Here is a 12,670-nt window from a genome sequence, read left to right as displayed (position 1 = left end):
GAGAACTACAGCTGTGATGGAGGTAGAATCAGGGATCCTGGAGTGCTGGGAAGAGCCCCAGTTAGCCCCGCAGACCCCTTCGAAGCATCCCTGTGTGTCCCCTAGCTAGGCCTGGCCCTCTAGGAGAGCGTGGTTTTGCTGATGCAGGGAGTTCCTTGTGGGGCGGGTGGAGAGGGCTCTGCTCAGGCACTGCTGTCTGTATATCCACCCCTGGCCTGCCAGCCCTTTGTTTGTCACTAAACAAGAAGTTCAGGAGATGTTTGTAATAAGATGCATGTTTGAGACACCTGACTTGTTAGCTGAACCTGAATTTCAGGTTCCCAGCCTCGTCTTTGTCCTGACTGTCTGCATGTTCCTGGCCCCCACTGGAAGGGAAGTTACTTGGCCAGAGAATGGAGAGCAAGGTAGGTTTGATACTCCTTCCTCTTGCAGGCAGACGTCCAGATGCAATGTCTAGGTTCCGTAACCAGAGGATAGCCTGTGGATCAAGGGAGGCCAGGAATTGCAAACTGCCCTCCAGCTATGGAACTGGGCAGGCTTCTACCACATGAGTTATGATCTGCAACGCTGCCCCACAGTCCCTGCGTGGAGAGGAAACCAGGCCAGGGCAGAGGCAGCCTGTTGAGCCTGGCCCAGGATCTGTGATTAAGTGGACAAAGAGGCAGATGCAGCAACTGACTCCTGAATTTACTTGGTGCATTAGACTCTTTCCCACCGCTGTGTCCTCTCTGTAAGAATGTAGTTTTCAGCACCTTGTCAGTGTGTGGTAACCGGCCGTCTGCTTTCTTGTGCAGGAGTGCGTGAGCAAAGGGGCATTGAGAGCTGTGGTGTCACACCTTGGTCCACAGGAGCAGGATCCCTCCCCTGAATATGAGCAGTGGGTTGTTTCCTGTCTGAAAACAGGGCACCAGTCAACCGGAGATGTCATTGGTTGATTTCCTCCAGCACAGCTTTCCAGCCAGGCTTAGCAGTATTGGCATCCTGTTAAGGGTCTCGATTTTTCTCCAATGACTAGCTGAACTTCAGGCCAATATTTGTGAAATGGGGCAGCTATTGTGGGCACCAGCTTTGAGACCCCTTGACTTGATTTCCAGAGGTGTGGAGCACCCGCAGATCATGAACTAGTGGAGCAGTTACAGGCGATGTAGACAGGGGACGTGCTTGGAGTTCTCTTTCAGGTCATGCTGCGAGAACCCGATGGGGCTCTCTTGCACTTAAGTCTTGCGCTGGGGTGCGCCCCGGCATGGACATTCAAGCCCAGCATTTTATGAGGCCCAGGTGTCCTTTTGCAGTTTTTTTGCAGTACGTCATCCTGCGAGCAACACAGGATTGCAATAACGTCACTATAGGTCCCCCGGCCTCCAGCTCCAGAGAGATCCCCTCTCATCGCAGGAGTCCTGGGCTGGAGGTAGGATTCCGATGACTGAGCCAACCATGTCTTATAAACTTGCACCCCCAGATCAGCACAAAATAGTGGGATGAGGGGAGGGATAGCTCAGTGGTTTGAGCATTGGCCTGCAAAACCCAGGGTTGTGAGTTCAATCCTTGAGGGGGCCATTTAGGGATCTGGGGCAAAAATCTGTCTGGGGATTGGTCCTTCTTTGAGCAGGGGGTTAGACTAGATGACTTCCAGAGGTCACTTCTATCCCTGGTATTCTATGATCAACACCCACCTCCCATGCATGTACACCAGTTTCCCTTCTCCCCTACCCACCCTATTGGATAGATCTGGAGAGCATGATTCAGGATTAGTGGTAATTCTCTGCCCTTATTTTTCAGAACTGAACATTCACGTCAGCAGAGGCTGGCACAGGGAATCTTCTCCCTCTGAGAAGCCCCCAAAGAATTGCCCTTTGTCAAAATGGCAGCTCTCCCCCACTGCTCTCAACTGTATTGCCTCCAGGGCAGGCCGTGAACGGAGGACAATGGCAGACAGTGGCCGTTTTGCCAAGGGGCAGTTTTTAGTGAGTTTCTCTGAAGACATCCCATCTTGATTTAAGAAATTGTCAATGATGGGGAATCCACCTGGTAAATTGTTCCCATGGTTAATTGCTGTCATGGTTAACAATTTATGCCTTTTCTCCAGTCTGAAATCCTACATATTGCTTTTCAAAAGCTACTCTTTGCACCGGATCGGGTCCAGATTCATCTCCCTGCCAATTTTTGCCTAGATAGACAATGGCTAAACTGAGATCAAAAAGGACCAAAAAAAAAAAAAAAAAACCAACAAAAAACCTGATGCCAAATGCTAACTTTCTAAAGGCCCAATTTTAAATCCATTTTCACTCCTAAACTAACAAATTGATTTGTAAATTCTTGAAGAATTCGGCCTCCGCTTGGAATGAGGGCTGTAATTTAGAGGGGATAGGCTGTGATCTCTAGACATAATGAACAAGTTGAATCCTTGCTTTAAGAACACAATTCAGTCAGCTTTAACTATGGATCCATGACTGGCGCCTCCAGAACTCTTTAGATAGGTGTCATAGCATGCCTGGCCCCTTTAAGGGGAGATGGGCCCAGCCCAACTGTGACTAATCCTCGCAGGCTGTGGGGCCAGGGCATCAGGTGATAGCTTGAAAAGCACCTGGTCTTTATAAAGGCCACCAAGAGCTCAGTTGAGAGTGGCTGGGAGCCTGATGCTTGCAGGAATTGCTGTGGTCAGGGAAAGAACCCAGCTGTCAGGTGACTCCCCGGTACACAGGTTGGGGGTGAGAGCTGCAGGAAGTAGCAAGGTTCCTATGGGAGTCCCTGGCTCTGTGCACTGGGTGAGGGAAGAGCTTGTAGGAGCTGGTGCCGGGCAGAGGCAGTACCTTATTTGGGGATTTTGCCTAAGTTCCTGGTTAATCAATAAATGATGCCTTGAGGGACGGGCCTGAAACAGGCTCTGGTGTGGTATCCGTCCTTCCTGGGCTGGCGAGGTAGCCACTGCAGGCAGAGGTGTGACTGTGGCATGGGTCGCGATACTGGAGCAAGCGAGCTAGCCCCAAGCTGTCGGGGCTTCACGGCTATTGCTTTCAAGCTAGCCAGACCCAAGCTAGCTGGGGGATGTCTATAGGAGCCGCAGTCGCCCCTCTGGCTGCGGGATAGCCATCCCTACAGAGGCTATCGAAAAGAAAGGGGGGGCTATTCCTGTACCAGGCACGGGGAGGAGTGCGCTTAAAACGAATAGAATGATGCTGCAGTGAGATCACTTGCCCACGTCGCATGCGGGTGGTACCCAAGGCCCGTGGAGGCAGTTTCCTTCATCCCATCGCACACGTCTCCGCCTCGGTAGCAGCCAGCAGGTAGTAGAAAGGGCAGGGTGAAGGGCTGTAATGTGTTTCGAGGGCATCTGCATCATTGGCCGAACAATTCCGTAACGTTTACAATCAGTGACTTAGCAAGTGTTGATTGCGGGCCCTGCCCATCCTCCCAAGGCAAAAGGGTCCTAGAGAGGACTAATAACCCCTCCTGCTGCCCACTAGCACCTGACTGGGGTCAGGGCGAAACTTCTGTGGGCAGGTTTGTCCGTATTGCTCATTAGGGGATTTCTTGCACCTTCCTCTGGAGCAGCTGGTGCCAGGAGCCTGGGCTGGCTGGATTCATGTGCTGAGCAGTTTGGGGTTCCTATTTACTGATGACCATCAAGTGCTGTGAGCAAGACCCTGCCATTCATATCCTTTAACACCTGAAGACTGGGTCTAGGGTCCAGTGCCTGGTGCATCCGCGTGCTCGTACCTGGGCTGGGATTCTAAGTGGTCGGAGAGGAGTTGAGAGACGTCTGGAGACACGAGAGGAGTTGAGACACGTCTGACGTTGTGCAGCTGCCTCTCCTCGCCCCGAATCTGCCCTTGCTTTTCATGCCAGATTCCTGCTGCAGGTAGCAGGCTGCGCCTGAGGGTGCTGCACAGCTGGGTGCTGGTAGCACTAGTCGCAACCCCGGCTCTCCAGGTATCACTCGAGAAGAGAGCCAACGTACTACAACAGCCAAATCATCAAAGGCTTTAGAGTGCAAAACAAACATTGTGTATTACACCTGGGAAGCCAGGAGGTCAGAGCCACGCTAGGGTGTGCTCCTTTCACCTGTGTCGGCAGGCATGTTCTGCAGTAGCTGATGTTTCCTCGTGAACTTCGGGTGCAGCCCCCTGGACTAGTAGCTTTATTTTTCTGGCAGGGCCCGTGAGCTGCTGTGCACCGTACAAATGGATCTGTGCCTGCAGATCTTCCAGCGCTCAGTGCAGTGAGCGGATCTGGAGGTCGCACCGCCCCAGAGCTCTGCAGTGTACTGGGTTTTGTGGGACATCTCACAATTGGAGTTGGGGGGGGGGGGGGAGAGACAGCACCTCTCCCTTCAAATATGCTATAGACCAGGGGGGGTGCACCCACCTGTCCTGAGTGCTGTTTATATGCGCAGGTGCTTTGCAGCCCTCCTCCCCCAGCCCTAGAAGGCAGCCAAGTATTCGCCTGTCCATGTGACAAATAAGTCAAAGGAGCTCATGTTGATATAAAATTATTCTACTTAACTGCCAGGGGGCAAATTTGTCACGTACACATGGAAGCTATACAGCACAGCTATAGCTATGTCTTAACTCAGGAAGTTCCTTCGAGAGGAAATGTAGCCAAACTCCAAACCTGGAGACAATGGAACTTTCTGTGCCTGCGTCCTGTAAATAGCTAACCGCTTGGTTTGCAAAATAAGCAAGGAGGAGGGGGCAAATAAATAAACAATAAGAGGGGCAGATACATGTAACTTGCTAATTATGTATGGTAATAATGGCAAATTTTAGCCAATCATAGAGCGATAAATTATCATAAGCAACTGCATATAATGCTTTGGTGTAAGTGTTTTCTTTGTTCTTGCTGACTTATGAGCTCGAACCCAATTGCAATTGAAATAAACGGATCGCCCCTCCTGGGGCTCCTTGCTTAGCTAGTTGTGTCCGTCTCTCCTTATTCCTCAGCTGGAACGGACAGAAATTTCTATGACAATGTCATGTGACATAACTTAGTATGGCAGATCCCAAGTTTATTCAGTCAGGGGCCGCTCCCTGGCTAGGAGTTCAGTCTGTTTGTGGCGGTTTCTTCCTGGCCCCTGTAGAGCCAGCAAACACCCTCAGCTCCCCGCCGGGCCCCTCACCCTTATGGGTGGCCTGTGCCAGACCCTTGTCACGGAAGCTGGTGAGAGCTGCTTGGGACCCTGGCTCTCCGCGCTGTGAGAGCCGAGGCGCTGGCTGGCTCCCTGAGCAGGCCGCCTCTGCATGGCCAGGCGCTCCCCAGGTGGGGCGGGCAGCGCTGCTCCGAACGGTGCCCCTCATGCACTCTTGCCTCTCCCCCGAAGGAGCCCGGCCAAAACTGGCAACGCCCCCAGGCGCCAGCCCCTGCCCGCGGAGCCCGGCTGCCATGAGATGCTTCCCAAAGCGCTTGCTCGCCACTGCCCTGACGCTCCTGGGTCTGCTCCTGCTCCTCAGCCTCTGCCTGCAGCGCCCGGAGGACCCACTGGTGGTAAGTACCAGGCTGGGCTGGGCACAGACTTCGCCTGTGCCTGCCCCCGTGCTCCCTAACTGCTGTGTTCCCCTGGCCCTGCACCAGAGCTGCCCCATATCCTTTCCCCGTCCCTCCCCTTGCCCTGCCCCACATCCCCTCCCCTCGCTCTGGGGGTCTGTGTTCCCCTAGCCCTGCCCCAGGGCTGCCCCACATCCCCTCCCCTCCCCTCGCTCTGGGGTCTGTGCTCCCCTGGCCCTGCCCCAGGGCTGCCCCACATCCCTTCTCTGTCCCTCCCCTTGTCCTGCCCCACATCCCCTCCCCTCGCTCTGGGGTCTGTGTTCCCCTGGCCCTGCCCCAGGGGCTGAGTGGCTTCCCCTCCTATTGCTCTGGGGTCTGTGCTCCCCTGGCTCTGCCCCAGGGCTGCCCCATATCCCTTCCCCGTCCCTCCCCTTGCCCTGCCCCACATCCCCTCCCCTCGCTCTGGGGGTCTGTGTTCCCCTAGCCCTGCCCCAGGGCTGCCCCACATCCCCTCCCCTCCCCTCACTCTGGAGTCTGTGCTCCCCTGCCCCTGCCCCTGGGCTGCCCCGCATCCCCTCCCCGTCCTTCCCCTTGCCCTGCCCCACGGGCTTTCCCGCATCTCCTCCCCTCGCTCTGGGGTCCACGCTCCCCTCTCCTAACCCCACCTCCCATCCCTGAATTGGGGGCTTCATGGCCTCTCCTCCCTTGCCCCACTCCAGTGGAGATGTCTGAGCAGGAGGAGGGCGTGACTGGCTGGGTGGGGGGTGGAGCAGCACTACTAGGGGATGCTGTTCTCCAGCTCTAGCCCTCCTGAGCAAAGGGGGCTCTGGGCTGGAGCTGCCACCCCTGGCGGACGAGGTGTATTTGCCACAGGCCTGCCTTGGGGTGCGCTAACAGCAGCTAATGCTGGCTCTGCTCTGGCTCCCAGGAGGAGGTGAAGCGCTGGGTCCAGGAAATGGTGCTGCAGCAACTCCAACCCGACGGGAACCTGCGCAGCTTCCAGGAGCTGTGGAACGCTTCTGCCTCCAGGAACATCTCCTATCGCTACCTTGCCGGCCACCCCCCCTCTAGGAAGAGTGAGTATCCCAGGACCAGCCTGCTTTAGCCTCAGCATTCTCTGCCAGCAGCTGGATCTGGAGAGAGATGGTCTAGAGCTGTGGTTCTCAACCTTTTTGATACCACGGGGACTGACTTGCTGCCTTCCTAAACTGTGTCCGGGAGATCTCCGGGACTGGCGAGAAACGCTGGGTTAGAGGCACCAGCCATAGCGGAGCAGCTTTTGGGAAGCCAGCTGACGGATTTCTGCAACTGCTGCTCTGGCACCAATGCAGAATGGGGGATAACCGGCTTGGCAGCAGCACTGCTGAGAAGGATCTGGGAGCTGTGGTGGTTCATAACCTCAGCAGGAGTCAGCAATGCGATCCTGTTGCACAAAAAGCAAATGCAATTTTAGATTGCATTAACAGAGGCATACTCAGCGCTGGTTAGGCCTCAGCTGGAGGACGGTGTCCATTTTTGGTCACCAATATCTAGAAAGGATGTGGAGAAACTGGAAAGGATCCAGAGGCGAGTGACAAAGATGACCAAAGGGAAGGAATGCAGCCATATGAGCAAAGGCTGAAGGAACTGGCTATGTTTAGTTTGGAAAAGAGATTAAGGGGGCACATAACGGTCTTCAGATACTTGAAAGGCTGCCATAAAAAAGATGGAGAAAAGTTGTTCTCTCTTGCCACTGCTGTAGTTTGACCCCATTGCAATGGAGTCAAACTACAGCACAGCCACAGGCACCAACTTTTTTTGGTGCCGGTGGGTGCTCGCGCCGCCACCCCTTCCCACCCCGGCCCCGCCCCGACTCCACCTCTGCCCCAAAGTCCCCGCCCGAACTCCGCCCCTTCCTGCCCCTATTGGATCCCTCCCCAAATCCCCGCCCCGGCCCCGTCTCCTCCCCCAAGCACGCTGCGTTCCCCCTCTTCCCCCCTCCCTCCCAGGCTTCCCACGTGAAACAGCTGTTTCGTGGCGCCAAGTGCTGGGAGGGAGGGGGGAGAAGCAGGACGTGGTGGCGCGCTCAGGGGAGGAGGCGGAGCGGAGGTAAGCTGGAGCGGGGGGGGGGGGGCAGGGTGAGGAACTGCCGGTGGGTGCAGGGCACCCACCAATTTTTCCCCATGGGTGCTCCAGCCCCAGAGCACCCACAGAGTCAGCACCTATGAGCACAGCAGATGTAGATTAAACCTCAGGAAAAACTTCCTAACGGTAAGAAGAGTAGGACGATGGGACAGACGCCTAGGGAGCTTGTGGAAACTCCTTCGCTGGAGGTTTTCAGAAGGGGGCTGGAGCCATCTGTCTGAGATGGGTTAGACACAACAAGTCCTGCATTGTGGCAGGGGGCTGGACGAGCTGACCCTGCGATCCCTTCTCACCCTGTGGTTCTAGGAGTCTATACCTGTGTTCGGGTGCTGGGCTTGGCTGTCTTGCCCGTGGCGGGGCTCGCCACCGTTTGAGAGGTCTGGGAGCAGCCTTGACGTTACTTGGAAGAATGGCGTGGGCTTTACTTGAGTTAACATCCTAGTGAAGACAAGGCAGGTTGTAGCTGTCACATGAGTCTGCAGGTCAAGTTAAAGGCTAGGCTCCCCCGTAGCCTCTACCTGTTAACTCCTCTGAAAGCTACAAGCTGCCACACCCTCACTAGGGCTCTAGCAAACACACGGCTGAGTCTCTCCGGAGCCTGGAATAGCGGCTGCAGACGTTTGTCATTGAGGAGCTATTCACACCCACGGGAGAGGGCCCAAAACAGAAACAACAGTGGGCTGTGGCCTTCCCTCTGCTGCAAGTGGGAGTGTGTGACCCCGCCCCCCGCTCCCGGGTCCGAGACAAACCACAGGGCAGACTTGCGTAGGGTGCAAAAATCCACAGGAGTTTAGTGAGGCATTTCCCCACTGCTCCCAGACACAGGTTCCCTGCCACAGTCTCGCTGGGCCCCACAGGCCTGGCCCAGGCAGCCTGCAAATCACTGCTTTGCTTTACTGCAGAAGGGGTTCCAAAACCAAACTCCACCGTCCCGCGCCAGGCCCACCTTCCCCCTAGAGCTCTGGCACCCAGTTAGCAGTCTCTGCAAAGGCTCTGGGCTGATCCTTTCCTCAGGAAGCAAAAGATAAGAGATCTGTTCTCCTCCTGGGACAGCCACCCACAGACCTGTCCACTTCCCTTGATAAATTCGTTCATCACCTGGCAGCGAATGCAGGTGCAGCGGGGCAGGGCTGAGCCCCATAGCCCTTGCCAGCTCAGTGTGGGGCTGGTGTCCCCCATCACAGCCGGGAAGGGAGTTTCCCCTTGGCATAGCTGGTGTGACACTGTCGCCCAGTGGGCAAAACGATCTGGCACAAGACGTACAGCTTCCTTCTAGCTCTGTTTGTGCAACTCTTGCTACTCCATGGCCACAGGGAGGCAGTTCTTCCTACCTGCTCCTGCTCTCCCTTGGGGAAGGGGACCAGCAGAAGAGAGAGGAGACCCTGTCCTGTCTTGTGTGTTGGTGGAGGGTTTTTTTGGTGGCACTAAAATTCTCATTTGCGTCAATTTGGAGGTGCAGTGGGAGTGGTTGAGTCATCTGGGGCGAGGAGAGATGGCAGCTATTCCACTCTGATTAAACAACACGGGCTTGGAGCTTTTCACTGAGAGAGATTCGGTAGGACGCAAAGGGGAAATTAACAAGAAAACGTGATAAATAAGCAAGGGCGGGTACACACACATTTCTTCTGAAATTACTAGCATCATTAAACAATTCACATTTACCAGTGGGCTAGCTGCTGTACAAACAAATAGTACAATTTGCTTCCTGACTCCTAGAGCCTACCATTGAAATTCAGAAGACAGACACAAAGTTGGGGAAAGGAATAGAATCATAGAATATTAGGGTTGGAAGAGACCTCAGGAGGTCACCTAGTCCAATCTCCTACTCAAAGCAGCAGGGCCGGCTTTAGGGCAATTCACCCAATTCCCCCTAAGAGGGCCCCGCAACGTCCCTAAGGACCCTCCTCCGAATGCACCGGCAGCCAATAGAGCTGCCGCCGAAGTCCCGCCGCTGTCTTCAGCGGCAGCTCTTTTGAATCGGGCCCCGCAGTGCCTAAAGCCAGCCCTGCAAAGCAGGACCAACCCCAACTAAATCATCCCAGCCAGGGCTTTGTCAAGCCTGACCTTAAAAACCTCTACGGAAGGAGATTCCACCACCTCCTTAGGGAACCCATTCCAGTGCTTCACCACCCTCCTAGTGAAATAGCGTTTCCCAATATCCAACCTAGACCTCCCCCGCTGCAACTTGAGACCACTGCTCCTTGTTCTGTCATCTGCCACCACTGAGAACAGCCGAGCTCCATCTTCTTTGGAACCCCCCTTCAGGTCGTTGAAGGCAGCTATCCATCTCAGGTGGGATGTAGCCAATCTGTCATAGGTAAGGCTGGGCACAACTCCCCGTAAAGGCCCAGCCATCCTCTGAGACCTTCAGTAGAGGGTGTCAGCCTGAGTTCAAACACAAGGACCTGCTATTGGCTTCTTGTGAAATCAGCCAGCCTCGCACCCTCACAGGTATTTTGGTGCCCAACTCTCCCGGATTTCAAAGGGAGTTAGGCCCCGAAATACCGTGAGGGTCTGAGCCTTACTGATGTGTCAGTGGTGCTCATGTCTGTCCTTTCATCCCTCCGTGTTTCAGAGTTCCTCACTGTGGGGCTGTCATCTGTCAAGCGGAAGCGAGGCAACTACCTCCTGGACACGCTGAAGTCCATCTTCAAGCAGTCAACCCAGGAGGAGCTGGAGGAGATGGTGGTGGTGGTGCACCTGGCTGACCCAGACTCGGAGTGGAACACCCAGGTGGTGACGGACATTACCTCAAGATTCACTCCCCATCTCCTCCGGGGCCAGCTGATGGTTATCCATGCCCCTCCGGAGTGCTACCCGCCCCTGGAAGGCCTGAAGAGGAACTACAATGATGCTGAGAATCGAGTGCAGTTCAGAGCCAAGCAAAACGTGGACTATGCGTATCTCCTCAGCTTCGCTGCCAACCTTTCCTCCTACTATCTCATGATTGAGGATGACGTGCAGTGCTCCAAGTCCTTCTTCACTGCCATCAGGAAGGCAGTGGCATCCCGGGAAGGCTCCTACTGGGTCACGCTGGAGTTCTCCAAGCTGGGCTACATTGGCAAACTCTACCACTCCAGCGACCTGCCCCAGCTGGCCCAGTTCCTGCTGCTGTTCTACCAGGAAATGCCGTGTGACTGGCTGCTGGGGCACTTCCGCCTGCTGCTCACCCAGAAGGAGGTGATTCGCTTCAAGCCGTCCCTCTTCCAGCACATCGGCCTGTACTCCTCCTTCCAGGGGGCGGTCAACCGGCTGAAAGACAACGACTTCGAGGCAGATTCCTTCGACTTGCCTGACAACCCCCCAGCTGTGATATTCACAGACATAGACACCTTTGAGAACTACCTGCCCAGCAAGGCCTACGGCACGATGCCGGAGTACTTCTGGGGGAAAGCCCCATCTGCTGGCAGCCACTTCACCATCGTGTTCCACCAGCCTGCCCGTATCTCACGGCTCCAGGTCCACACCGGCTCCGAGGAGCGCCACACCGACTATCTCCACTCAGGGGCCGTGGAGCTGGGCAGCCAGCGGCAGGGGAAAGGCAAGGGCTGCTCTACATACACCCACGTCGGAGCCTTTGAGAAGGGACACTTTGAACGGAGCGGCTTGGAGAACAGCACGGCTGCCGCCCCGGAGTGCGTGCGGATCCTAGTGACAGAGGGTCAGAGCGAATGGCTGATCATCCGCAGCATCAGCATCTGGACCAAACCAAACAGCTAAGGGGGGTGCAGGGGACAGAGGCACGGCTGGTGACCCACACACCAGGGAGCTGGCCTCCCTTCTCAGGGGCAAGCAAGCGGTTTGGGGGTGTCTGAGGGGCAATGGAGGGTGGTGGCACTGCCCCTCCCAGGCAATGGCACCCTGCGGGGGAGGCACAGTGAGGGCCTAGTGGGGAAGGAAGATGGGGCACTGAGGGTCAAGGCAGTGGCACAGCAGGATCCCGGTAGCATGGCAGGATGATGCATTAGGGCAAGAAATGGGAGCTAATGCAGCACATTGATACTCTGGCCTTTCAGGGCACCCTATGTCCTTGGGCACTAATTGCCGGTGGATAGGAGAGCCTGGCCCCACAGAGCTGACTGACTCCTCTGAACTACTTCCTGTCGGGGCCGTGCAGTCAGAACCAGGCCCGGGTAAGGCGTCCCGCTGGGCCAGACCCCAGGAGCGAGACCTGGAATGGTGCGTGCAGCAGACCGCTGGGGCTCTGGAGAGGTCAGGAGAGCCAGCAGTGCCCAGCTCGGGGCAGGTTCAGAGCATTGTCTACTGGGGAACTCTAGCCCAGACGTGGGCAAAACCAATGCCCCAGCGTGTGAGGCTGCTCCCAGGGCAGAGGCAGCCACGGGGGAAACCTTGGCTCAGGATCCTACTGCTCACAGTCGACCTGCTCTACCCCAATAGTTTAGAACTGGGCGTCCAACCTCTCCAGCCTGACGGCTAAAATGCTGTACCCCGAATGCCAGGGGGCTACATTCACAGTGGGAGGGGCAGGTTATTAATCACATTCATTACAGCAGTGCCTAGGAACCAACCAAAATCAGGGCCTGGTTGTGGTAGGTGCTGCACAAACACAGAGTGGCAGACAATTCCTGCCCTCAAGCACTTACAATCTAACTAGACAAGACAAGACAAGACAAGGCTGCTGCTCGCCAGCCCCCTCCTCGCTCCTGACTTCTTCCAAAACCACATTGAGCCCCTAGAAGCAGGGCCTTGTGTGGCCCCTGGCACCACGGGGCCAAATACAGGGGCAAGAATTCCTCCGTTCTGTGGCAGTGTTCATCTAGTGTATCCACTGTTAGCTCAAGCCTTTGACAATCGCAAGATTGGCTTAAAAGTCATGAGATTTTTACAAACATCATAAATATTTGGTTCTTTTCACTTGCCTTCTGGTGTCTGAGCTTTTAGGGTCACACTTGGCTCACGTTTTTAAACTTTTCTCCACCACCGGGAGGGTGAAAAGAACCCTTCATATTTGTTTGAAGTGCAAGCTGAGATTCTCTTGTATTCACTTGACTTCAGGCCTTATGAGGAGTATCAAATATCATGACACAATAAAATCGTGGGAATT

At 55.3% G+C, this 12,670-nt stretch overlaps 1 protein-coding gene across 1 annotated transcript; it reads left to right on the top strand.

Moving 5' to 3' along the window:
• The first annotated feature begins 256 nt into the window (after nt 1-256).
• LOC135878500 (alpha-1,6-mannosyl-glycoprotein 4-beta-N-acetylglucosaminyltransferase-like) lies at nt 257-11,325 on the top strand. The gene is given in 6 exon segments (XM_065404186.1): nt 257-404; nt 1,293-1,352; nt 1,355-1,408; nt 5,318-5,481; nt 6,410-6,557; nt 10,181-11,325. Coding segments are annotated over 6 exon segments (1,719 nt in total).
• The last annotated feature ends 1,345 nt before the right edge of the window (nt 11,326-12,670 follow it).

Source organism: Emys orbicularis, chromosome 4, assembly GCF_028017835.1.
Source record: "Emys orbicularis isolate rEmyOrb1 chromosome 4, rEmyOrb1.hap1, whole genome shotgun sequence".
Classification (NCBI taxonomy): domain Eukaryota; kingdom Metazoa; phylum Chordata; order Testudines; family Emydidae; genus Emys; species Emys orbicularis.
The sequence above is the reverse complement of the archived record's forward strand: the minus strand, read 5'-3'. Positions and strand labels throughout refer to the sequence as shown.